At 52.7% G+C, this 24,938-nt stretch overlaps 6 protein-coding genes across 24 annotated transcripts in view; 2 read left to right on the top strand and 4 right to left on the bottom strand.

Moving 5' to 3' along the window:
* SUPT6H (SPT6 homolog, histone chaperone and transcription elongation factor) overlaps positions 1–919 on the top strand; it is a 34,269-nt gene extending 33,350 nt beyond the window's left edge. For all 7 annotated transcript variants that reach the window (XM_082706996.1, XM_082706993.1, XM_082706995.1 and 4 more), the window contains one exon: positions 116–919. In XM_082706996.1, coding sequence (XP_082563122.1) covers positions 116–302 — 187 coding nt within the window. In that variant the 3' untranslated portion in view covers positions 303–919. The remainder of the gene's footprint in view (positions 1–115) is intronic.
* Positions 1–24,938, bottom strand: part of ALDOC (aldolase, fructose-bisphosphate C) — a 1,020,901-nt gene that overhangs the window by 119,136 nt on the left and 876,827 nt on the right. The window lies entirely within an intron of this gene.
* Positions 1,969–9,134, bottom strand: PROCA1 (protein interacting with cyclin A1). Of its 9 annotated transcripts, none has more exons than XM_082707188.1 (5): positions 8,643–9,129; positions 4,739–4,825; positions 3,533–3,668; positions 3,094–3,442; positions 1,969–3,002 (listed from the first exon to the last, which is right to left on the bottom strand). In XM_082707188.1, the coding sequence occupies exons 2-5, from the start codon at positions 4,760–4,762 to the stop codon at positions 2,345–2,347; spliced, it is 1,167 nt and encodes a 388-aa protein (XP_082563314.1). In that variant the 5' UTR covers positions 4,763–4,825; positions 8,643–9,129; the 3' UTR covers positions 1,969–2,344. The 9 variants fall into 9 exon arrangements, with proteins under 9 accessions (XP_082563314.1, XP_082563317.1, XP_082563315.1 ...); XM_082707191.1 differs by having other exon boundaries at positions 3,094–3,252; positions 8,643–9,125; XM_082707189.1 differs by lacking the exon at positions 8,643–9,129 and adding an exon at positions 8,001–8,210.
* On the bottom strand, positions 13,279–17,854 carry RAB34 (RAB34, member RAS oncogene family). Of its 3 annotated transcripts, XM_082707241.1 has the most exons (12): positions 17,764–17,854; positions 16,876–17,088; positions 16,576–16,667; positions 15,010–15,075; positions 14,801–14,902; positions 14,629–14,693; positions 14,468–14,519; positions 14,196–14,277; positions 14,026–14,116; positions 13,786–13,893; positions 13,627–13,697; positions 13,279–13,527 (listed from the first exon to the last, which is right to left on the bottom strand). In XM_082707241.1, exons 2-11 carry the CDS (start codon positions 16,927–16,929, stop codon positions 13,630–13,632), a joined length of 780 nt encoding a protein of 259 aa, XP_082563367.1. In that variant the 5' UTR covers positions 16,930–17,088; positions 17,764–17,854; the 3' UTR covers positions 13,279–13,527; positions 13,627–13,629. The 3 variants fall into 3 exon arrangements, with proteins under 3 accessions (XP_082563367.1, XP_082563366.1, XP_082563368.1); XM_082707240.1 differs by having other exon boundaries at positions 13,279–13,697; XM_082707242.1 differs by lacking the exon at positions 15,010–15,075 and having other exon boundaries at positions 13,279–13,697.
* On the top strand, positions 17,915–22,619 carry RPL23A (ribosomal protein L23a). Of its 2 annotated transcripts, XM_082707267.1 has the most exons (7): positions 17,915–18,131; positions 18,859–19,217; positions 19,830–20,013; positions 20,640–20,786; positions 21,632–21,808; positions 22,275–22,344; positions 22,561–22,619. In XM_082707267.1, the coding sequence occupies exons 2-7, from the start codon at positions 19,193–19,195 to the stop codon at positions 22,573–22,575; spliced, it is 618 nt and encodes a 205-aa protein (XP_082563393.1). In that variant the 5' UTR covers positions 17,915–18,131; positions 18,859–19,192; the 3' UTR covers positions 22,576–22,619. The 2 variants fall into 2 exon arrangements, with proteins under 2 accessions (XP_082563393.1, XP_082563394.1); XM_082707268.1 differs by lacking the exon at positions 20,640–20,786.
* Positions 23,038–24,906, bottom strand: TLCD1 (TLC domain containing 1). Of its 2 annotated transcripts, XM_082707255.1 has the most exons (5): positions 24,539–24,883; positions 24,133–24,215; positions 23,954–24,036; positions 23,401–23,555; positions 23,038–23,230 (listed from the first exon to the last, which is right to left on the bottom strand). In XM_082707255.1, the coding sequence occupies exons 1-5, from the start codon at positions 24,730–24,732 to the stop codon at positions 23,104–23,106; spliced, it is 642 nt and encodes a 213-aa protein (XP_082563381.1). In that variant the 5' UTR covers positions 24,733–24,883; the 3' UTR covers positions 23,038–23,103. The 2 variants fall into 2 exon arrangements, with proteins under 2 accessions (XP_082563381.1, XP_082563380.1); XM_082707254.1 differs by having other exon boundaries at positions 23,038–23,555; positions 24,539–24,906.

The raw sequence follows: 24,938 nt of genomic DNA, 5'->3' as shown, positions 1-24,938 counted from the left end.
CATGGCTGCTGCCAAAAATAGGTAGTCCATTTCTATAAGGATGGAAAAGGGAAGGCTTTCTTCTAGTGTTCTCTGGGAGAGTCCTGATCTCAGATGCCCCTTTTCCCGCTCCCAGGTCCAACAGCCATGCCGCCATCGACTGGGGGAAGATGGCAGAGCAGTGGCTACAGGAGAAGGAAGCCGAGAGGCGGAAACAGAAGCAGCGGCTGACACCTCGACCCTCTCCCAGCCCCATGATCGAAAGCACCCCCATGTCCATTGCCGGCGATGCCACCCCGCTCCTGGATGAGATGGATCGGTAGGGGGTCTGCCCCTAGGACTCTGGTTACCTCTGAGGCTGGGAGAGGCCCAGCTGCCCACTGCCTCACTCCCTGCCCCTCCTTTTACTGTCCATAAAGTGGCGTGAATTGACATTCTCATTGGTGGTCAGCCTGGATGGGTGACAAGCTGGATGGCCTCACGAATTTGAGCTCAGTGCACGCTAAGCAGCAGTGCCCCACTCCAGGCCCTCACTGACCACCTGTCCCGGGACCAGGCTGGGAGGGGTGTGTGGTGGGGAGGAAGAAGAGGAAGACGAGAATGAGAGTGGAACAGTTTTGTATTCTACTCCCTACAAGCCATTTTGAGCTTCTGCCCTCATCTGACTCTGGGCTGTGACCCTGGGGCACCAAGCTCAGCACATGAGTCTCCCCCAGCTCTCGCAGGGAGAGGAATGCTATTTATTCAGTTTGGGGCAGGAGGGAGAGGAGGAAAAGTATTTCTGACCCTGATGCCGACAGCCTGGGTGGCTAGCAGAGCAGAATTGCAGGGAATGTGGGGGAGCAGTGCTAACCTGCCCCGCCCCCGCCTGGCCGCCTTCACCCACCTGCTGCTGTCTCCGCTTCCTGCCTGTCATTTGAATAAACAGTGTTTCTACAGAGCACTTGGCAAAGTCTCTCTCTCCAACATTCCGGCGCTTGAAGGATGGCTTTCAGAGCAGTGTGTGGAGCTCTGCGGGCTCCCCGTAACTCCTCCGAGGCCTTCAGAGAGACTGACTCAGAACAGCAAGCAGCATCTGTATCTGACTACCTGGGATCACATCCCTGCACCGCTTCCCCAGCCCTGGGCCTGTGCCATCTTCTCTGTAAAGTGGAGTGATTGCTACCTGCCTTGTCAGGGCAGCTACCAGCACTGAGAGGATGTGTGCGTGCTCAGCCCAGGGCCTCGGACCTTGTGAGGCCCTAGGACCCAGTAGCTGCTGTTACTACACTGGCAGGCAGCCACTCCATCTACTGGGTCCACAAGCCACCTCTGGCATAGTGAAGAAGGGCCGAGAGTAAGTTTCAGTTTCTCGAGCCCCTCTACCTCCTCCCTCTACACTCTTTTTGCCAGCTGGGCCGCGGTCTGTGATAGTACAGTACCTCTACACAGACACGTCAGCCGAGGATGGGCCCCGTGCTTGTCTGCTCCCACACCCGCCCTGGAAAAGGGAGTGCCGGCCTGTTGCAGGGGAGGCCAGTCCCCCTCTTACCAGCTTGGTCCAACCAGAGTCTGGCCCTTGCCCTTTCCCCCAACCCCACTGCCTCTTTGTGTTCTAGACTCCTGGTATTCCATGTTTCCTAAGAAGGGCCTTGTCTCACAGCTTTGCAAGTTGGTGCTGAGAAAGTGAGCCTTTACCCCCTCCTTTTCCTCTGCTTGGGGCTCAGCAGAGAACTCAGAAAAGGTCATTACTGCCCAAACTTAATGAGTCTCCCATCTCGACTTTATCCCATCATTCAAGACCTCTTTGGCTGTTGGCAAGAGCTGGGAGGGAAAGGCTGGTCTTCTGCCAGGAACTCAGTTCCATACCCTTCAGCACAAAGGTCTGGAAGGGCCTAGCAGGAGCAGGAACACACCAGCCTGGAAGATGATGTTCCCTTTGGTGCCACCAGCACGTGTCTTCCTAAGGGCCACTTAGAGGAGGGAAAGGCCAGGCACAGTGGCACAGAGTGGATTAAAAGGTTCAGTTTATTAGGGGTATCGCTGCAGATAGCACTGCCTGTCCGCCGAGCAGATTTCACACAGACCGATCTCCCAGGAGATGGGCAGCCTTCTTCCCACCCCACCCTGATGTGCTCCTCTCCTGCCCCGAGCCTACAATGTTACAGATAAACAGGCTGCATGGCCTCCCACCTACGTTCCCACGGATTCCCTCCTGAAAGACACATTACCCTTCAAATACCCCTGCAGCCCCCCCTTAGCTCCAGCTACGCGCAGAGCCCCCCTCCTTGCCCCGACCGGGGATGGGTTGGAGGGAGAGAGAACAGCCGCAGGGGATCAGCTACAGGCTTGATCGCATTTATTCTTCACACTGGACGCCCTGGCCTCAACTGAGATTGGGGTTGGATCCTGGGGGAGATTTCCTCTTGACCTTCTTGACTGGTGAGGTCTTCGCCCCAGCTTTCTTAGTCTGGACCGTGTTCTTCTCTCTCTTCCTGGGTGAGGAAGACTCCACGATATCGTCACTGGAGGGCTCCTCCCGCCGGGGGTCATTGTAACTGTCCTCACTCTCCAGGTCTTCCCGGCTGTCTGGGCTGGACTCTGACATCCTGGTCAGCTCTCTGGGGCTTATTGATCGGTTCAAGTCCGGAGGTGAAGATTCCGATTTAACCGGGCTTTTCTTCTTCATCAACTTGCCCTTCTTGACTTTTTTCTTCGGCTTTGGCTTCTCATCCAGCTCCTCTTCCTTGTCTTTCTCCTTTTCTTTTTTCTTCTTTACCTTCTTGATCACCTTGTTGCCCTGGGACTTCCCTGTGGGGCTCTCGGAGCGCCAGATAGTGATGGGAGCTGCCGAGTCCGGGGTAGTTGTGACAGTGCCCAGGCCTGTGTCAGCGGGGGCGGTGGTGGCAGGCCCCACCTGGGTGGGAATGGGAGGCTTGCTTTCTTCCTCCTCCTCCTCCTCTTCATTCAAGTCATCTGCCACATAGTCATGGTGGATGGGATGGTGGATCACTGCCACAGAGACAGGCCTATAGCTTTTGCACCTGGGAGGGAAGGGGACAGGAGGAGAGAAGATTGACAGAGAGTGGGGGGCCCATGCCCCTTCGTGCCGCCCGTCAGCCTGCCGGCACTCACCAGCCATACCAGAACCGCTCCACACACTCCTCCTCTGGGATGAGCTCAAAGCAAGGGGACTGGATGATGTTGAAACATGTTGGACCCTCATCTCGGGAGCAGGTTGGGCCCACATCTCGGGAGTTGTCGCTATTTGTCTTCTCTGAGCAGTCCTTCAGCCTGCCACACAGAGGACTCAGCCTGGCTCCCATGCCTCTGTGACTCCCCCGGGGACCCAGAGCCAGAAGCCTGAGGGACAGCTGGCTTCTTCCCGGCTCAGCCCAGACTGCCGAAAGACCTCCTCCCTGTGGCTCCAGAGCGGAGCCAGGTTTACAAAGCTGCGGTGAGGCTAGCCGGTGCTGGGTCAAAGCTGAGGGGCAAACCACAGGGCAATGGTGGGCCTAGCTGCACCCAGGAGTCTCCCCTGGGCTGGGGGTCTCCCAAGGAGGAGGGCCCTTACCTAGACTCGCAGTCGCAATGGCTGATGGAGTGCAGGTGCAGGTTGTGGTGGCCATAGTCCGAGGGGAAGGGGTGGATGACATGCCCAGTGCACTGTTTGTGTTTCCAGCAGCACCTGTCCAGGTCTTTGAATTCACCTGAGGGGGTGGTGGGGTCTGGGTCACACAGGGGTGGTGACAGCAGCACACCCCCACTGCCTCCCCTCAGACCCTGCCAAAGGCTCCAGTCTACCAGTGGCTCTCCCTCAAGCCGCTAGCTAAAAGGTGAGCCTATGAAGTGACTCCACGTGCCCAAGGTCTCATGTACCAGGACAGAGACAACAAGGCACCTTCTTGCAGGTCCCCCCTTGAACTCCAGCTCCTCCCACGCGTGGAGGAAGATGTGAGCTGGCCCTGATGAGTTCCTGCCTGGTATGGGGTGCTATGGCTAGCTTACTCCCCTCCCCCCAGACAGGCCAGGAGGACTGAGCCTTTATCTAGCCTCTGTGAAGGTGGAACTGGGACAGGACCTCTCACTGGCCATCCCTAGGGAGGTAACCCAGGCTGGGGGTGTGTCAGTCCAAGTGGCCTTAAAAGTACTTGAGAGATGAGGGGACAGCAGCTTGGTATGAGCTTTGTCCCATTTTCCTCCTCCCTTCCCTTCTCTCCCCCAGGCTGTGAGGGCCCCAGGTCCCACACATACCCCTGACCCACTTGGAGGCCTCCTTTTTTGCTTCTCCCATGACCCCTTTCTACCCCGGGGGGGAATAAGGCACGTGAGGCTGGACCTCAGGTCACCAACACCTCTACCTTCTTCAGCACTGCTGAACTGGGAGCAAGGGGCAGCAGAGTGGCATATCAGACAGGCCTGAGTCCAAGTCTCGGCTCTGTCACTAGCTGGGCATCCCAGAGCACGTGACTTCTCTGAGACTTCGTTTCCTTATCCGTAAAATGGGGATGGCAGTAATATGTATTTTGCAGGATTGTCGAGAGGGCTCAGTTCATATATGTCAAAGAAATCCATGCCCCATAAGATGCACAGCTGAAGACAGGAGTAATTGTAGACTTGGGGAATGGGGTATGGGCCCTCCCAGCCTGGCAGGAGTATGGGGTGGGGGGGGAACCCGTTCAGGACCAAACACTTCTCTCCCTCCTGCCTGCCACCGGCGTCTGTTCTCTCAAGTGAGATGGATGGGGAACCCCGGGGCCCAGAGATTCCCTGGACCCACCTTCAGAGGAGAAGGTAGATGCATCAGTGCTAGAAGGCACACCAGCCAGCAGATGTCCTCTCTCCCAGCCCGGTAACCTGTTTACATCTGAGAGAGCACAGAGTGGCAGCAGCTGCAGCCCCCTCCCCACGCCCTTCATGCCTCAGCCATTCCCTGACAAGCTCCACCTGCCCCCCGGGGGGGGGGGGGGGGGAATGTGGAAATTTCCAAAACAACCCAACAGTGCCTGTTGTCAAGGTGAGGAGAGGGACACAGAGGATGAACAGTTCAAGGCAGCTGCGTGACACAGACCCTGATGGGAAGGGAGGTGGTGGGAAGGAGGCCTGTGGAAGCAGAGAACAAGAGCGCCAGTGTTGCGGGGCTCTTGAGAGAGACTTCCTGGAAGAAGCATGGCAGGAGTGGAGTCCGGAGTAATGAATAGGAATGAGCCAGAGCCAAGGTAAGGAGGGACAATTCCAGGAATTCCCGGGGTGTAAGGAGATTGGTCAGACAGTCCCTCCCTGGGTTGAGACCCCACCACCATCAACCACCACAGGATTGCCTTCCTGCAATGAGCTTTCCCCTTTGGGGCATCAGAGCTGAGTCCTGTCCCTTGAGCTGATTGCCAGGTCCTGGTCATCTCCTTCTATTTTCCACAGCCTAGTTAAGTACTCCAAATGTATGGAAGGAATGAATAAATGAAAATTCTAGTACCTTCTGGAGTTTCCCACCCTGGTGCTGTTCCTCTGAGCTCATCGCACCAGCATTACCCCAGGCCCCTCCCACCCTCAGCCTCTCTCCTCCAATCTAGGGAAGTATCCCTCCGCTGTCCTCCTGCCCAAAGCTCCTGGATTCTAGGTCCCAACCAGAAATGTTTACCTCCTCCCACTTCACTGTTGTGGTTTTTCTTCTACAGGCAATGAATATCTTTAAACAAAACACTCTATAAACCCCATTCCTCCCTCTAACACTGCATATCCTTTTCAATCCGTATCATTCACTCCTTCCTCTAACAGACATACTAGCTTCAGGAGGCACCTGTGAGGGAGGCCCAGTCCCTATCTTCAGTGAGCTCAGAGTCCACCTCTCTTCCATGTCAGCCACGTACAACATGGCAGCTACTGGACCCTTCTTTCAAAAGAGCCCAGGCAGCGATTTCCTTTTTATTTTTTTTTAAGATTTTAATTTTTTTTTTTTTTAAAGTAATCTCTATGTCCAAAGTGGGGCTCAAACTCACAAGCCCAAGACTGAATCCCATGCTCTACCAACTGAGCCAGCCAGGCGCTCCCCCGCCAACAATCTCCTAATAATTTAACCCAGTGGCCTTCTTTTTGTCTCATCTCACCCAACACTCTTGGCCATTCAATCTCTTTTCTCCTGCAAACTGTTCTGCTGACTCCCATGACAGACCTCTCTCCTCTCACCTGCGTTCCTTCTCTGACTAGCTGTTTCATTCTTTCCTGACTTCTTTGCAGTTTCCTTTTCCTCTGCTGTCCCCCTAAAATTGGAGAAGACCAGGATTCTGTGTTTGGCCTCCTTCTCAAAGACTCTACAGTCTTCTCTTGGATAATGTCATCTACTTACATGGTTTCAACATACACCAAAAAAAAAAAAAAAAAAAAAAAAAAGACATAAATCAGGGTCTCCAATCCAGACAGCTTTCCTGAGCACGTAGTTAATATCCTCTTGGACTTCCCCAATACATCTTAGACCAGCATGTCCCATACAAGCCTTTCATCTTCTCCTTACCCCCAATAAACTGTCTCCTCTTATCTCTTCCATTTCAGAGAGAAACAGACACCTCATCTAGAAATCTAGGGATTGTTCTTTCTTTTACCTCTACATCAACTTGATGACCAAGTCTTGCCATGCCTACGTGTCCCCCACATCTGCCTCTATCTTGGTTCAGACTTCCATTATCCCTAAGACCGCTGCAGGAGCCTCCTGGCTGGCCTCCTTGCCTTCTGTTTCATTACTCCCATTCAGTCTTCACAGTGCAGTCAAACTGAATTTTCTAGAATACCAACTCAAACACCATGTTCCTCCTGTTCAACAGCCATCCATTGCCTTCAGGATGAAGTGAAACTCCTTATCATGACATAACTGACGCCCCCCCACCAGGACCCAGGTCCTGGTTCCTTCTTCAGTTATAAGTTTCTCCCACCCATTCATCCTTCCTCCCACCACTCCCTTCTCCATTCCTTCTCTCCTGCCTCTCCCTCCCCAGAAATACCTGTTCATTTGGAAAGAACAATGCTATTCACCCAAGTAGAATTGGTCACACGTCTTGTGCCCCTTTACCCTGCCATGGCATTTCATGTACTTACTCTATGGCAACATGAGACAAGACCCATATTTGATCTGCCTCTGTATCTGCAAGTCCTGGGACATGAAAAGTGCCCAGCAAATGTTGGTGGACTGAATGACTACATGAGTAGAATAAAATTAATCCCTTATTGGAACCACAAAGAAACTACAGCATTGGAAATTCTGCCCAGGGTTCAAAGCTGGGGATTTTTCTAGAGAAAGAGAATCGACCCAGGATGAGCATCTCCCCAACGTTAGGCACTGTACTGGGCTTTTAAAATATGCCTTTGATTCAAAATTCTCACCACAATCCATTCTATCAATGTGGACTCAGAGACTCAGGATAAAAAACCTGTCTAAAGATACAAGTTAATAGATGGTAGGGGTAGGAGTTAACCTAATCTTCTTGGCCTTGTATGACCTGGGCTCCTTCAGCCCTGTGGACATGGGGTTCCTATCCAAAGCCCACCCTGCTAGCTGTCACTTCCCTACCGCACCTTCTTTTCAGCTCCAACACAGCCAATTCTTCATCCTCTGGTTTGACTCAGTCCTGATTTCACCACCTCCCAGATCCAGCCTGAAGCCCAAGGGTGAGGATTCAAACTCTGCTTTATCTGACTCCAATGTTCTTGCTTTCTCCAGAGTCATGGTGAAGGCGGCTTGTAGACAGAGTCCACTGATGAACTCTTCCCAAACCACCAAGAAGCCCTAACAGTCATAACTGTTTGCCAAGGGGTGGGGTTTAGTAACTCTCCTCAGATACGAGGAAGGCAACCTGCTCTCTAGTTTCACAGACAGGAGAGCTCCTACTGGAGCAGCAGTCCAGCGCTCCGTCAGCAGAAGTAACTGTGGCAAGCACAGAGCGAACTTCATAATGAAATGAGGAGAGTGATAGCTTGAAAGGAAGAGGGTAGCTTGTGGTCTTTTTCTTGGGAGGGGCATTCAACCAGGCGCGGGGGCCTAACTCAAAACTCACAGGTAAGGCTCATTGATACAGAATCCTCCCAGTCCTGAAGGCCGAGGAGCTCCCCCCGCCCTTGTGGCGCAGGTGGCAGGGTTCCAGGTCGGACACCCAAGCAGCTGAATGGGGGAGGAAGGGAGGGGAAAGGGAGAAAGGAGGGGAAGCAGGAAGGAGGGAGCTAGACAGTGCTGTGTGCACGCATCTCCTGGGAAATGCCCCTCTGGCCCCGCCCACATCTGGTGGTGATTGTGATGTCACGCGAGGAACCTCCAGACTCCTTCCTCCCCTCAGACTAAATGGAACCCCTCATCCCAGCCTGGCGACAGGGTGGGTGCTGGAGCAGGTGCTCCAGCCAGGATCCGCATTTCTTAGGCGGCATCCGGGCCTCCGGAGGCAGCACCGCAACGCCTTCCATCCCTACAAACTAGGGGTTGGGTTGGTAGCTCTGGCTCCTGCCCGACTCTCCAGGGCCTCAGGACCCCAGTCCTCAATCATTGGTCCACGGCTCGGCGTGAGCCCGCCCCCAGGCCCTAACTCCGCCCCAGCCCAGCCCCTGGCCCCGCCTCCTTCGCCAGCTCTTCCCAGTTCTAAACCCTCCTTGGTGCCACGCCCCCAGGCTGAAACCCACCCCCAAACTCCTGCCCCGCCCCTCTTTACCAGTGCTGCTCTCATCCCAGATGCTGGCATTGTCCTCAGTCTTTTCCTTAGTCCACCTTTCAATCCTCAGTGTCGTCCTGACCCACATCGCTCTCAGCCCAGTTCTCGTCTCTATAAGACTCTTCCTCGCAGAAGTCCAATCCTGAACTTCAGCTTGGTCGAGCCAGCCGTAAACCCCAATCTCAGGTTCGCCCCAATCCAGCCTTAACTCCGCCTCATGCTTGCCCAATCCCCCCCTCAACCCTCCCCTGGCTCTGTGTTGTCTTAGCCCAAATTTAAGCTTCAGCCGCGCTCTTCATCCGGGGCCTTGCAGCTCCTTCCAAGACCCTCTTTGTCCCACCTTTTAGCCTTCGTAGCACCTCTTTCTCTCAGGCCTAAACCTTAGCTCGGCCGCTCAGGCCCAGCCCTCAATCCCATCCCTAGTTCCTCTCCAGATCTACTCCCAGCTCTTAGTCCTACCCCCAGACCTTAGCCCCGCCCCACCCCCCACCCCCGTTCTTAGCCCCGCCCCAGGCATTCTCTCCACCTCAAGCTTCCGCCTCAATCCAGCCCCTCCCAAGCGGTCGGAACCCAGCCGCGCGCGGCCCTGGAGCCCCGCCCGCCTCTCCGCAGCCAACCCGCCTTCTCCTGGCTCCTTCTCGCTCTGGAGTAAGGCTGTTTCCGGCTCGCTCGCGTTCGTTCTTTTTTTTCTTCTTCTTCTTTTTTTCTTTTGCGTGTTCTCTTTCTGCCCTCACGCTCCTCCACAGGAGCACAAGGCCCAGTTCTAAAGATGAGGACTTGCTGTCGGCTCCCAAACCCTCGTGGCGCCCATCCTCAGGGCCCCCTCCCCACCGCGTTCCCTCCTTGCACCCGCGCCCCCCCCCAACAGTTCCCGGAGACAACACTGCCCAATAAAGATGTCAACATAGAGCCAAGATCTCAGGTTATTCTTACCCCAAACAGTTATTAAAATAATTAAGTATTTCGAAGGGCGCCTTGGTGGCTGTGTCGTTAAGCATCTGCCTTCGGCTCGGGTCATGATCCCAGGTCATGATCCCAGGGATGGAGCCCCGCCTTCCGGCTTCCTGCACTACCGGAAGCCCCCTTCTCCCTCTCCCACTCCCCCTGCTTGTATTCCCTCTCTCAAATAAGTAAAAGCTTTTTTTTTTTTTTTTTAAGATTTTATGTATTTGACAGAAATCATAAGTAGGCAGAGAGGCAGGCAGAGATGGAGAGGGAAGCAGGCTCCCTGCTGAACAGAGAGCCCCATAAGGGGCTGGATCGCAGGACGGAGCCACCCAGGCGCCCCTAAGTAAAATCTTTTAAAAAAAGTAATAAGGTTTTTGAGCTCTTCCTATGTATGGTAGTGCTTTAATCTTACTTCACTTTGGCAACCGCATGTGTCTCCATAGGCTTGCTGTGAGAGGAAGCAGGGCCGGCTGCATTCATAGTAACCTACTACACACACCCCTGACACCCTTAGATACAGCATGTACATGGCACAGGCATCGATCACACCCGTTGCCTACATAAAAAATCTACTCCTCACACATGGACTGATGCAATATGCACACAGGCACATGCTCCTCACAGGTATCACCCAGAAAACCGAACCATACCCCTGATCCCCACCCCAACCACCACCCCTGCAGCACAAACATTCCACAACAGCTCTGCGCACGTGCATGCGTGTGCGCGCGCGCACACACACACACACTGAGTTACAGGCTCTGTACAAGAGGAGGAGCGAAGCGCACGGTCCTATGAGGGAAGAGATATGGAAAAAACAATCCCAGAGAGTGTGAAAGTGTTAGAGCCATACCACCCACACTCCACACCTCACTCTGCTCCAATTCTCTTGGCACCAGGCTCTTAAGCTAGGATATGCCTCAACAGATGGAAAAAGGGGAGAGGATGGTGTTTAAACTGTTTTCTCCAGTCATCCAGGGTCTCTCCTGCTGCTGCCGCTCTATCTGCATGATCCCAGCCTTCACCTTCCTCCAAACCCAGGAATCTGAGCAGATAGGGTCACTAGCCAGACTCCCCTTTCCACCTTAGCTCTTGACAGCTCGAGGAAGAGAGTTGAAGAAGGGAGAAGCCAGTGGGGAGGAGTATGCAGAAAAGCCAAACCTTTCAGGACAGAGTAGCTGGGTGAGAATGGTACCAAGCATGGAATGGACAGAGCACTCACTGACTGGGAGCCCAGATCTGTGTTCTAATCTTGGCCCTCCATGGCCTCTCACGATGACACTGAGGCTACATGTGTCCCACCACTGTTGGGCCGAATGTCTGAGATACTCCCAGCCCATCTGACTCTGGGTCAGATGTCAACAGAGAGCAGGTTCCTCGCCACTCTTCCCTCCAATTAGTTATAGTAGATGAGGTTTTTGAGCTCTTGCCATGTATGTTGGCGCTTTACCTTATTTCATCCATGAAACCTCATCAGTATTTTTTTTTAATATTTTATTTATTTATTTCACAGACAGAGATCACAAGTAGGCAGAGAGGCAGGCAGAAAAAGAGGAAGGGAAGCAGGCTCGCCGCGGAGCAGAGAACCCGATGTGGAGCTCAATCCCAGGACCCTGGGATCATGACCCGAGCCGAAGGCAGAGGCTCTACCCAGTGAGCCACCCAGCACCCTCCTCATCAGTATTATTAGCCTGAGGAAACAGGCACAGAGGATAAGTGATTTGCTCGGGAGTCTGAGAGCTCTTCCTTTTGGTTCCTTAGCCCCAACTGTATCCTTCTACTTGGTGCCTATTCACAAATTTTTACCATTGGATAATTGTTTTCTTTTTTTTTTTATCCCCTTCCTGCCTTCCCTTTAAGAAATACTTCTCTTTGGAGTGCCTGGGTGGCTCAGTTGGTTGAGCATCCGACTCTTGATATTAGCTCAGGTCATGATCTCAGGGTTCCAGAATAGAGCCCCAGCTGGGCTCCCTGCTCAGTGAGGAGTCTGCTTCTCCCTCTCCCTCTGTCCCTCTAACTGCTTGTGAGTGTGTACTCACTCTCCCTCTCTAAATTAAATGGATAAATCTTAGGAACACCTGGGTGGCTCAGTTGGTTAAGCAGCTGCCTTCGGCTCAGGTAATGATCCCAGCATCCTGGGATGGAGTCCCACATCGGGCTCCTTGCTCAGCAGGGAGCCTGCTTCTCCCTCTGCCTCTGCCTGCCATTCTGTCTGCCTCTGCTCGCTCTCTCCCCCCACCCCGATAAATAAATAAAATCTTTAATAAAAAATAAATAAATGGATAAATTATTTTTAAAAGGTTATTTATCTATTTATTTGAGAGAGAGACAGTGAGAGAGAGAGATCATGAGTGAGGAGAAGGTCAGAGAGAGAAGCAGACTCCCCATGAAGCTGGGAGCCTGATGTGGGACTCGATCCCGGGACTCCAGGATCATGACCTGAGCCGAAGGCAGTCGTCCAACCAACTGAGCCACCCAGACGTCCCTGAATCTTAAAAAAATAAATAAAAAGGGGCACCTGTGTGGTTCAGTTGATTAAGCCTTCAGCTCAGGTCATGATCCCTGGGCCCTGGGATCAAGCCTGACCTCTGGCTCCCTGCTCAGCAGGAAGCCTGCTCAAGGAACCTGCTTCTCTCTTTCCCTCTGCCCATCCTCCCCCCCCCCACGCAACTCGCGTTCTCTCTCACTTGCTCTGCGTTCTCTCTCAAATGGAATAAATAATCTTAAAAAAAAAAAAAAAAAAAGAAGAGAAAAAAGAAAAATAAATAAATAAATAAATACTCTGAGAACACAGTGAGAAGTGATTGAAGATGACAGTGAGAACTCAGATGAAGGACCTCCTGATTCAGAGCATGTTTTTTCTTTTTTTTTGAAAAGGAAACGAAGTATGCTGTTTTTCTCTCTCCTTTTTTTTTTCTTTATTTTAAGTAAGCTCTAGGCCTAACATGGAACGTGGAATTTGAACTCACGACCCTGAGATCAACAGTCACAGGCTCTACCAAGTAAGCCGGCCAGGTGCCCCTATGCTGTTTGTTTGTTTTAATCAGGTTTTAAAATATAAAAAGACACTACTCATAAATTTATGCTTATATCACTAATAATGTTAGATAGATATTAGCACATCTTTTTCTTTTTAAGATTTTATTTATTTATTTGCCAGAGGGAGAGAGTGAGAGAGCAAGCAAGCACAAGCAGGGGGAGCAACAGGCAGAGGGAGAAGCAGGCTTCCCACCAACTAAGGTGGCCAGAAGTGGTACTCGATCCCAGGACCCTGGGAATCACGACCTGAGCTGAAGGCAGACGCTGAACCAACTGAGCCACCCAGGCATTCCTACATAGCACATCTTCTGAGTAAGAGACAAACCCACACTGCCCTGGGCCTCTGGTCAACCCAAAGAGCATCCAAAACTCAATCACTTTTTACTGTGTTCCCCTCGGTGAAGTATTTTTTTAAAGAGAAGGCGAGAAGGGAGTGAAAGAAATAAAACAATTATCCAGTGGTAGAAATTTAGGAATAAACACCAAGTAGGGGGACACAGAGATGAGGAACCAAAGAAAAGCGCTCTCAAAGCCAACCACTGCGAGTGGGACAGCTAGAATCCAGCAGGAAGCTTGAGTCCCAGGATAGCCATCCAGTCCTGCCCGTTCCACATCCCTCATCCCCAACAAAGGACTCCAGTCCCCAAACTGCTAAAAACAGAGATTTTAATGCATAAGGCACAGTGTGAGGCTGGGATCATTAAGCATCCTCCTACTCCAAAGGATCCAGCAGGCTAAGCAAAAGCAGCAGGGATTACCTCCCCACTGCTGGGCACCCTGGAGAGCCCCCGGAAGAGGAGGACATCTAGTCTTTGGCATGGTGCCCAGGGCAGGGAGCAACTAGCATGGTCCCTGTTACCCCTCCACGGGTACTGCCATCAAGAGGCAGCTCTTTGGTCTGGAAAAACAATCAGTGCAAATGTCCAGGGTTGAGCTCTAGGAGAGTCAGGGTGGCACAGTGCCCCAGGGCTGGGCAGGTGCTGGACAGTCCCCTTACCGCTCATGGGCAACACGTTGGTTTCTTCTTGCTGGCAGTTAGGTAGAGGTTGCTGTCATCACTGTGGATGCCTTCAAGAAGGGCGGGAAATATATGAAGCGGGGATCAGAGGTCCCCCACGCTCTCTGACACCTCCCAGCCAGGCAGGCAGGCACTCACGGACAACATCCCCAATGCGCCGGGCCCCTGATTTCTCTAGCTCAGCCAGCACGTTGGCCTCAAAGGTCAGCGCTGCCACACGGAAGAAGAATTCCCGGACATTTTCACCTGACACATGGAGCAGATGGGCATTTAAAGGCCATTCCAGGGCTTGGGTCCCTGGGTACGGCTCAAGGGACAGGAGGGAGAGGCCAGGTAGACAGGAGCACCACAGCAGAAGACCCAAAGCCTCTGACTCACCAGTGAGAGATGAGACCGCCCAGTACTCAGCCTTCATCTCTTGGGCCACCTTGAGTGCGTCTTTCTCCATCAGCACATACTGAGCGGGAGTCTAAGTGAAGGCCAGAGTCAGATGGCAAGGGGGTCCCCTCCCCGAGTTGGTAGCCGCCCCTTCCCCAGGACACACTCACACTCAAGTCCTTCTTGGAACCCACAAGGAAGAGCAGCACACTGGATGGGTCGTTCTCCTTGAGGGCATCGGCTAGCCACTGTCTGCCACAGAGGATAGACAACCAAGGACGGGTGAGCTGGAAAGGCTCCTCCTGCTGACACTCACAGGCTCACCACCTTCTCTCTGGTCCTCGATGCATTCTTCTCCTTCCCTACTAATGCCCCTGACCACCCCTCTTTTCTGTGCCCTCTCTTCCCGAGGCCCCCAGTATAGTTCCGCATCCCCACATACTTGGTATGTTCCAAGGAGGCCACATCATTCAGGTTGAAGACAATGATGATGGCTGGAAAAGTGGCAAAAACAGCGGACATTACTAGCTCATTTCCCCAACCACTCAGCCCTAGCTTAGACACCAGGACCCCCCACCTGCCCCACTTCTCCGAGGCCCTTACCTTGAGCTCCTCGGTAATAGGTTGATGCAATGCACTTGAACCTCTCCTGTCCAGCAGTATCCCAGCTGGGAGGAAGGAGGGGGGTACAACACAGGTATATGGGAAGGGGGCGTGAGATGGGGTTCAGGGGCTGAGGGAAAGAATGGCTGGAATGTATAGAGGTAGCACTCACAGCTGCAGACTGAAGGGGATGCCCAACACCTCAAATCGTTCCATCTCAAAGTCCACTCCAATGGTGGCCTTGTAATTCTTATCAAAAGTGTCTTTGCAGAACCTGAGGGAGCATGGGACACTCTGGCCCTGAGCCCAGCCCATGTGGCTAGGTCTGGCCGAACCCTGCCCAGCCCAGCCCAATCCAGCTCAACGAGAGCACCTTCTTACCTGTTGATGAGACAAGTCTTCCCCACTGACAGGTCCCCCACCACAATGACTTTGGAGATCTTAAATCTGCAGGGCACAAAACCCCTTTTGTGTCCTCCTCCAGCAGGAGGAGTGAGCACTAACTCTTCCAACCTAGGGTGTCTCAATGTTCCCTATTAAGTGCATAAAGGTAGCTGCACCAAGGCTGAGGTTACCATGGGCAGGAGGCCTCCCAGGCAGCTTGCCTGGACACATACGCTTGCAGAAGAGTGTTTTGTGCTTCAGCATCAGAAAGCCATGAATGTGAATCCCAGTTCTTCCATTGACCAGCTGTGTGACTTGGGACAAGTTACTTAGCTTCCCTGAGCCTCAGTTTCAACACTTGTTAGGTGGAGATTTAGTATATATTCTATAGGGTTGTTGTGAAGGTTATAATGAGATTAATGTCCTATATTCTGAGATAAATGTCCTATATATCCTCCCCTTCATTCCCCCACATACATCTTAACATCTCTGAAATCAGGATACATCTTTTTTCTTAAGTGCCCCCCTTTTTAAAGATTTTATTGGGGTGTCTGGGTGCCTCAGTCGTTAAGCCTCTGCCTTTGGCCCAGGTCATGATACCAGGGCCCTGGGATCCAGCACCGCATCAGGCTCCCTGCTTGGGGTGAGCCTGCTTTTCTCTCTCCTTCTGCCTGCAGCTCACCCGCTGTGCTCTGTCTATATATATCAAATAAACAAATAAAGATTTTACTTATTTATTTGACACAGAGAAAGAGAGAGAGCAGGGGCTCGATGTGGGGCTCAATCCCAGGACCCCGGGATCATAACCTGAACCAAAAGCTGTCACTTAACCCACTGTACCATCCAGGCACCCCATGAAATCAGATTATGTTAGGTAAAACAAATAGGTAAAATAAAAAACGGATGGTGTTTTTCATTTAATAAAAGATAATTATAGTAACCAACACACTGCCTGGCACACAGTAAATGCTCAATTACTGACCCGCCCACAAATCTTTTATTTATTTATTTATTTATTTAAAGATTTTATTTATTTATTTGAGAGAGAGAGAGCATGAGCGAGGAGAAGGTCAGAGGGAGAAGCAGACTCCCCATGGAGCTGGGAGCCCGATGTGGGATTTGATCCTGGGATTCCAGGATCATGACCTGAGCCGAAGGCAGTCGTCCAACCAACTGAGCCACCCAGGCATCCCCCGCCCACAAATTTTATCGGGATTACCTTCTTTTACCCATAATGGGACACATCCCTACAGGCACAGCCCTCTGTCCTGGGGCTCAAATGTATGGTATGTGGGAAGCTGACCTGGGAACCACCCTCTCCTGTTGGACACCTTCTTTGTGTGAAGAAGTGAAGAGCCACCTCTCTACCCCACCCCATTTCATAGGATTCATCACATCCTTGCTGGGAAGAAAAGGGAAAACACATTGGTATAAAAAAGGGGGAATTACCATACAGTTGGTAGAGGCTGAAATGGAGCCCCCCCCCCCCGGTAGGAGGGGGGGTGCTTGTGTACCCTAGCTTTGACTGAGACTTCCTTTCTTTGTTAAGGATGTCTAACTCACCCCACGGTGCCTGTCCGGTGCTCCTGGCAGGCGCAGATGACGCGGGGGTGGAAGTCTTTGCGCACGTGCAAAGCGGCCTCCTTCCTCAGGCACTGAGAGAGTTAGAAGAGAACGGGACTCACCCACTCCTGGCCCATGTCCCGCAGCCAAGCTGCCCTGGGCGGAGGTAGGGGACCACCCAGAAGCAGCAGACTTCGCTGGGCCGCAGGGCTGGGCCCAGGCCTCTAACTGAACTGGTGCCGCCTCCTCCCCGCCCACACCCCATCGCAGCCAGAAGCCCGACGTGGCCCTGGCGCCTACCTGGGGCAGCTCCGCCAGGACGCGGTCCCTCCGCACCGGAGCCAGAATGTTCATCTCGCCTGCGACTTTGCGGGGAGCCCCGAGAAGGCGCGGGGACCTGATCCGCCCCAGCGACCCGGGCCCGTGGAGACCCGACAATCACCCGCGACCGGGGTGTCCCGACTATAACTCTGGGCCACGGGGAGCCTACGGGAGCCCGCGGCCTCGGGGACGCTACGACCACGGCGGGCCACGGGGATGAGACGATCATCCGGGGCCGGGGCGAACCCACAATCACCCGGGCCCGGGGCGTCCCGACGACGACTCGGGGGCGGGGTGACTCCTCCGCCGCCAAATGGGGGCGGGAAGTCCCGTCGGGGGGGGGCCGGGCCCGCGTAGACCCTACAATAACTCGGGGCCGGATGGTTCCTACAATGACTCGGGGCCGCGGTGACCCGACGACACCTCGGGGTTGAGGCTGCCCTACCATAACAGCTGCCAGGGGGCGCGAAGCAGCCCCGCCGCACGGGGTCAGTGTGGGCAGGGATGGCGCTGCAAGGCCTGCGGACTGCTGGAGGAGGGGGCCAGGGGCCCAGTCCGCCGCAGGGCCCAGCGTCCCACTCCGCTCTCCCTCCGCTAGGGCTGTAACATGATCCCCGGAAATTCCTGGAGAAGGGCCGCCCCCTGCCCCTCTCCCGGCAGCTCCCGGCCTTGCAGCCTGTCCCAGCCTCCCCCTCCTCTCCTCTCCTTTCCTCTCCACCGCGCTGCCCCAGCTCTGGGTACCCTGCCAGACCGCTCAAGGGCATCAGGACCGCCTCCAACCAGGCTGGAACCCGCCCAGATCGAAGTCCCCCAGGTCGCTCTCCGCTGCGCCTCTGGGCCGGGCTCCGGCTCCAAGGGGACCCTTACCCGGTCAAATTGGTGATGGAGAATCGGTGATTGCTACGCAGTATCTGGCTGGGCCAACAACGGCGGGGAGGGGAAAGGAGGAGAGAAGGGGCCCAAGGAGAGGCGGCGCTTCCCTCAACTCCAGGCCCAGGACGTGACTCATAAGAGTCTGCCCCCGCTCGCCTTTCTGCCCGGGATAGGGGTGGGGTGGGGGGAAGCAGACAGGGATTCCAGGGTCGGAATGGGATGCACACCGAAGAAAGAGACGTCCAAATTCTGGAGTGTTTTCCTTCAAGTCTCCCGTGTAGACTGAGGGGTGGGAGGCCAAAGACCAACCTGCCTCCCTCGTCTAAAGAAGGGTTAAGTGGACCTGAAACTTCGCCCTTTGGGTAGGTCGCCGCATTGGTACCCGTGTTCTGTCTGATCCCATTGGAATCAAGGACAATTTTTCCATTTCGCAGTTCTGCAGGGTAGAGGAGGAGTGTAGTATACAATGATTCTCACCGTCAAAGGGGAGATCTGGTTCTAAAGAGGGAAGGAGGAAAACAGGGCAGGGTGGAGGTGGGACAGAAACAGACCCGCAGAGAAGCAAACCTAAGCTTTATTAAAACTTGTTCTGTGTCGGGAACTGAATCTGAGGATGCAGATATGACTGGAGCAGGGAAAGGAAGACTAATTAAAGGGAGTAGACTGAATGAAATTCGCAAGAACTAGGGAGCCCTAGAGAAATCTGTACCCCGGGTGTTTGGAATATTGGTAGTTTCAAGTGCGGTAAAATCACGAAATCTGTCACAGGTAAAGAAGAGTAGAATTTGTTAGAGGGACTTGGGCCAGACAGATTCTTAAAGTTCTTTTTTGTTTGTTTTGAGAGAGAGAGAGAGAGAGAGCGCGCAAGCGGGGCGAGAGGCCGAAGGAGAGGGAAAAGCAGGCTTCCCGCTGAGGAGGGAGCCGGATGCTGGGCTCTCTCCAAGGACCCCGAGATTATGACCGGAAAACAGCCGCTTAACTGACCGAGCCACCTAGGCGCCCCTGGCCCACACAATTTCTGCTCCAACATTCTAGAACTTTGCTTCACCCTCCCCGAGTCAACCTAATTATACACCGTCCTGTTTTCAGTGTTACTATCTCCTGGACCTACAGTACTCTTTCCTCAAGATGGGAAAGCGCTCAGGACCAGACAATGGCTACACCATCCATATCCAACAGCCTCAACAAATAAACACGTGTCTACAAAATAACTACAACCCCCAAGAAGCTTTACACTCTTTTGAGGGAAGAGGTGGCGCATGCTTAATCACTCTCCCGAGGAAATTAAACTTAACTACCATTCCCAGAGGGCGCCGCGCTACAGATTACCCAATCAGCTTTAAGTAAAAAGCATCGCGAGTCTTCGGTGAGACTCTGCTCTATAAGCCCCTGGAAACGAGCGTTGGAAATCCCTTTTACGAAGATGGCGCCGAAAGCTAAGAAGGAAGGTTTGTGCTGGAGCTGGGGGGTGACTGCGGGTAGCTGGCGTGAGAGCCCCTCAGAGTGAACGGACCGGGAGGACAATGGCTGAGCTAAGCCTTGCGGTGTCTGCTCCGGAGCCGCTTCTGGGATTCTGGCACGCTGCGGTGCGCGTGGGCCCAGCCGCATGGGCTGAGCTTCTGTGAGGAGGTTGGGGAGGCAAGCCCGGCCGGCACCACCTCTCGGGGCTGCCGGACTGTTGGCTTTGGGGAACAACACGCATCCACAGGACGGAGCTGCACGTCTCCAGACCTGTAAAGAATTAAGTCCTCAACTTAGTTTCCTTTTTTTTTTTCTTCCGCGTTAGAGCTATATAGGTAGGTAAAACCACTAACACCTATCTTGTCAGATATCAACCTTTCGATCATTGCTAGTTCCCTTTTTTCTTCGTCGTATTTCTGGAATTACTCTTAAGTTCGCCCCAGTATCGTGCATATGATGGAAAAATTTTAACCTGAGACTTGTGATGTCTTCAAAGGAACCACTGATGCACGTGTGGCCTGGAGCGCCCGCTAGGGGTTTTGAGTACGGAAGTGACTGGTTTCTGAATCCTGTGCCCTCGTTTTCCTTCTTTCTCTCAGCCCCTGCCCCTCCCAAAGCCGAAGCCAAAGCAAAGGCTTTGAAAGCCAAGAAAGCGGTGCTGAAAGGCGTCCACAGTCACAAAAAAAAGAAGATCCGCACATCACCTACGTTCCGACGACCCAAGACTCTGCGTCTCCGAAGGCAACCCAAATACCCTCGAAAGAGCGCCCCCAGGAGAAACAAGTCAGTACTGCCCTTTCCCTTGGAAAGATGTTGGGTAGCTGTTTGTAATTTGGAAATTTACCAAACCTACAGCACAGCTTCGGGAATACTTGTTAGTAGGTAGTGTGTGTCTCTAAGGGGAGTGTGAAGGGATTGTTAATGCCTGATTTAAGAACAAGAAGAGACGTTTTTACAGTATTGACGGGAACAGTTTAAAGCAGCTCAATGATTATTAAGGTTAATGGTTGCTTTATATATGGTCAGCGTTTTAAATTCTGCTTTCTTTGAGTATACAGTGGGACTTTGATTTTTTATTTTTTTGAGTTACAGGTTTAGTTGTTCATTGCACCTATTCCTGTAGGGAATAACCCTTGAGGGTGACAGTGTGGGGTGATTCTGGGTTGATAAGGACCTGTTGCAGGTCTTCTCATTTACTCTTAAGTCTTTACACTCAAGAGACGGGGAAATGGGCAGAAAGGTTTAAGGTCTTGAGTGTATTGGTGCCACACTACTAATGATAAAACTGAGCTTAGGGGGCCACAGATTGGAACAGTAGTAATAACTGTCACCTCCCAGTGCTGCTTTTTTTTCCTTTCTTTTCTTTTCTTTTCTTTTTTTTTTAAGAGTTTTGTTTATTTGACAGAGAGAGATCACAAGTGGGCAGAAAGACAGGCAGAAAGAGAGGGGGAGGCAGGCTCCCGGCCGAGGAGAGAGCCCGAGGCGGGCCTCTATCCCAGGACCCCGAGATCACGACCCGAGCCGAAGGCAGAGGCCCAACCCACGGAGCCACCTAGGTGCCCCTTCTTTTCTTTTTTTTTAAAGATTTTATTCATTCATTTGACTGAGATCACAAGTAGGCAGACAGGCAGGCAGAGGGGGGCGGAGCAGACTCCTCGCTGAACAGAGAACCTGACACAGGGCTTGATAGATCCCAGGACCCTGAGACCACGACCTGAGCCAGAGGCAGAGGTTTAATCCACTGAGCCACCCAGGTGCCCCTTGCTTGGGAGGAGGTGTCTAGATGGCTCAGTGGGTTAAAGCCTCTGCGTTCAGCTCAGGTCATGATCCCAGGGTCCTGGGATCGAGCCCCACATTGGGCTCTCTGCTCAGTGGGGAGCCGGTTTCCTCCTCTCTCTCTCTCTCTCTGCCTACTTGTGATCTCTATCTGTCAAATAAATACATTTTTTTAAAAAACCATAAAAAAATGTTGAAGTCAAAGAATGAAGGGGGTTTGGAACTCAGATGATTCTTAAATAAACTGAAGGATGAAAGTCCTTCAAGTGAGGGCGCCCTTTGCCCAGTTGGTTCAACTCAGGTCATGATCTCCAGAGACCTGGGATCAAGCCCCACATCAGTCTCCCTGCTTCTCCCTCTGTCCCTCACCTTGCACTTTGTGTGCGTTCTCTCTAACAAAAAAAAATTTTTTTAAGTCTTTCAAGGGGAAGAAAGTGCAAAAGTTTCTGCCCCCAGGTCCCTAAGTTTCAGGGTGCAGATGATGACACTGTTTAGCGACCAAAGTCTGACAGAAATGATTGCTACTTCATGGTCTGATGCACCTGGGCTCTTGGGTTGGGCTCTAAAAGAGGGCCTATCCTTCCCTTGACCCAGGCCAGCTGACACCATTTTGCTTCTTCCCAAGGCTTGACCACTATGCCATCATCAAGTTCCCCCTGACTACTGAGTCAGCCATGAAGAAAATAGAAGACAACAACACACTTGTGTTCATTGTGGATGTCAAGGCCAACAAGCACCAGATCAAACAGGCTGTGAAGAAGCTCTATGACATTGATGTAGCCAAGGTCAACACCTTAATCAGGTGAGTAGGATCTCAGGAGCCAGGAAACGTGCATGGAGTCAGAAGTAGGTTTCACAGCTTGCAAGCCTTAAGAAATGAGCATCTTCTGCTGTAATTTTAGTCTTTTGTATCTAATATGGGCTTTTGAGGACACATTAGCTCTCCTGCCTCTAGGACTTAATGTATAGTGTTGGTGTTTTCTTGATCCCTACACTTCTAGACAGAGGCAGGCCCTAGAGTTAGATGCAATTTATGTCAGATAACCTGGACTTAGTCCTAAGATGTTCTGTGATATTCCCCCAGAAAGGGGAAGTGGGTTCATTTGTGGTTTGGTGGCATTCCTAGCCTGTGCAAATGATGGAAAAGTCACCATTTGGGAAAGAATGACATGAACAAAGGAACCACTGATATGCTAGAAAGACTAGGGGGGAAAGGGAAGGCTTAGGGGCAGTGATGGTGGGAGGAATTAAGACTTCCTTTATCCTAGGCCTGATGGAGAGAAGAAGGCATACGTTCGGCTGGCCCCTGACTATGATGCTTTGGATGTTGCCAACAAAGTAAGCTACCTTACCTGTGCTATCAACTCACCCACCCATCACCTGGGTCCAAGTGAGGTGTCTGTTAGTGACCAAAACCTGACTTTGGCTGCTTAACTCACTGTACTCCAATCCTGAATGGGCCCTACCCTCACCTCATTTTGGTTTTTAACTGACATTCTAGCTTAATCTTCACATTTCAACTCCCAGTAACAAAGCTTCCCTTTTGTTTTTCAGATTGGGATCATCTAAACTGAGTCCAGCTGGCTAAATCTAAATACAGTTTTTTCATGATACATGTTTGTCTGTTGATTTGTTGACTGGGCTTTGGGGAGGCCATACTGGGGTTACACACATTTAATTAACAGGGCAAGACTTTGGTCTACTTACCCTGTTGGAACACTCTGCCTTAGTACCTCACCACACTTGTTAATCCTGGCAGTGGGAGCTCAGGTATTTGTGACCCAGATTGGGTTTTGGACAATGAAAATTTGTTGTCTTAACCCCGTGATGATGGCAAACAAGAATCTCTCCTTTTATCTGGAAGGGGCTTTGTAGGAAACCAATATAAGAATTCTCATTAGCATCCATTTCAGGGCAGTGTGGACTGGCTGGCTTCTACAGCACCTGTCCCCCACACCCAACTACCATGTCCAACCGGTCTGTCTGCTTCCCTCACCCCTTGCCCAAGAAAGGACAAGGACTTCAGAGGAGTGCTTTCATTAGCATTTTCAATAGTAGGTGCAGAGCCTGTCCTCAGAGGATGCCCCAGACTTGGGGCTAATTCTCCTGTATGGTGAGGCTGTTCTTGGCGGTGTTTGTTCTTCTTGCCACAAGTTGCAGTCCTCTCACTCTGTCAAAAACTTGTCTTTGTGTTGCTGGCTGGGGACACGTCCAGGGCAGAAGTCTGAGCGGAGGAGGCGGGAAAAGTAGATGAGGATCATGATGTCCAGCATGAGCAGGTTACCCAGCAGAAAGGTGCCCAGAGTCCTCTGGCCCAAATAACGCAGGAAGAAGTGGGTGAGGTAGGCCTGAGGGGCCAGGCGGAAGAGAAAGTACATGACCAAGTTGACATACTTGTTGACCCGGTACAGGAGGAGGTGCTGGGCATTGTTGATCTTCATCATCATGCGGATGGTGAGGAATATGTTGCTGACCTCCACCAGCAATGTTAGGACACCCCCACCAACAAAACTGTTCCAGAAGATGCCTGCAAAGAAGGCACCCAGGGCCTAGAATGCAAGGGAGATAATGTGTTAGGGGACCCAAATACCATGGCTTTCCTGAAAGTTGGTGGGCATATCAAGGCTACCAGATTAATGGTTGGGAAATCCATTCTTACGTCCTGGGTTATAGTCTGTGGTAGATTCAACATGATTAAATCTTGATCCCTGCCCACAGATTCTGGCTCTGAGTAGGGTTTCTAATTTGTTAAAGGTGGTAATAGGTAAGACCATGGATTACTGGCCTCAAAAGTGAATTCAAGGGCACGGATACTGCCAGCCTTCAGTGTCCTGACATTGGTTGGAGATGAGGTTAAGAAACATGGTCTTTACCTACCAGGTTCAGAAAAGGCTGAGACCAGGTTGTTAGCACCAGGCCTACACCCCAACCCTTGCCTCTCATTTACCATAACGTGATGAACGAGGTATTCCCAAGAAGCTCGTGTTTGACGACTAATCACGATGTCCACCGTGTCGTGGATGAAATACCCTAGAGGGTCGTATGGAAAAAAGTCATGAAAGGAACTGAACAAAAAGCTCCCTGTCCCCACACCTACTTAGTGTTTTCTGGGCAAGACCTACCTACCTGCAGAGAAGCAAGCGAGCAGATAGCCAGAAAGCGACCATGCCGTCTCAATCTCCACCAGCATCTCGGGGGTCTGCCATAGACTGGGAGGGAAGAAGGCAGGCTCTCAACATCTCCGCATCCCCAAGGACCCTCTACTCCCCCATTACCCCTCCCAGTCCCCGAGGGATCCGGGCTCGCGCTATTGGCTTTGTGGGAAGTGGAGAGGCTTGGCTGAAACCCAGGTGTCTCCCGGTTCCCAGATGAGCTTTCCCCCTCCCCTGGGACCTCTGCCGCTCCTAGTTGGAGAGCTTTCTGAAGAGGGAATCAGGTGAGACTGCATGGCCTGAGCCTGCCAGAGGGTGATGCGGAGAGTAACGTGGGATCCCCCAACCACCCACCCTCACTCCCCCAGTCCTTCACTCACCACAGCACTGCCCAGACCCCGGACACAATGGAGTGGGCGAAGGAGACCAGCAGGTTGTGCCAGCGCCAGGTGCGCAGGGGGTCTGCGCGCACGTGCTCCGGCAGGGGCAGGCGGCTGAGCGCGCGCCGGAGGGCCCGGAAGGTCAGCGTGGCGCCCAGGAGCAGCGGCAGGGCGGGGTGCAGCAGTGGGGGCATGCTGGCCCTCCCTGCAGTCAGTCTGTCTGCCCCCTACGCTGCCTCGTCCGACTGCTCCGCGAACCGGGCTCCTCTCCGGCCAGTGCACGCCAGCCGCCAGCCTCGCACAGTTTTCGCGGAGCCCTCTAGGCCCCTAGCTCCTCCAGTCCCCTCCCCGCCGGCCTCTGCCCCCGCCCCCAGCCACCCCCGCCCCCGCCCCGCCCCGC

This window comes from Mustela nivalis (assembly GCF_964662115.1).
Source record: "Mustela nivalis genome assembly, chromosome: 17".
Classification (NCBI taxonomy): domain Eukaryota; kingdom Metazoa; phylum Chordata; class Mammalia; order Carnivora; family Mustelidae; genus Mustela; species Mustela nivalis.
Note: the sequence above shows the minus strand (reverse complement) of the source record. Positions and strands in the feature narration are given on the sequence as shown.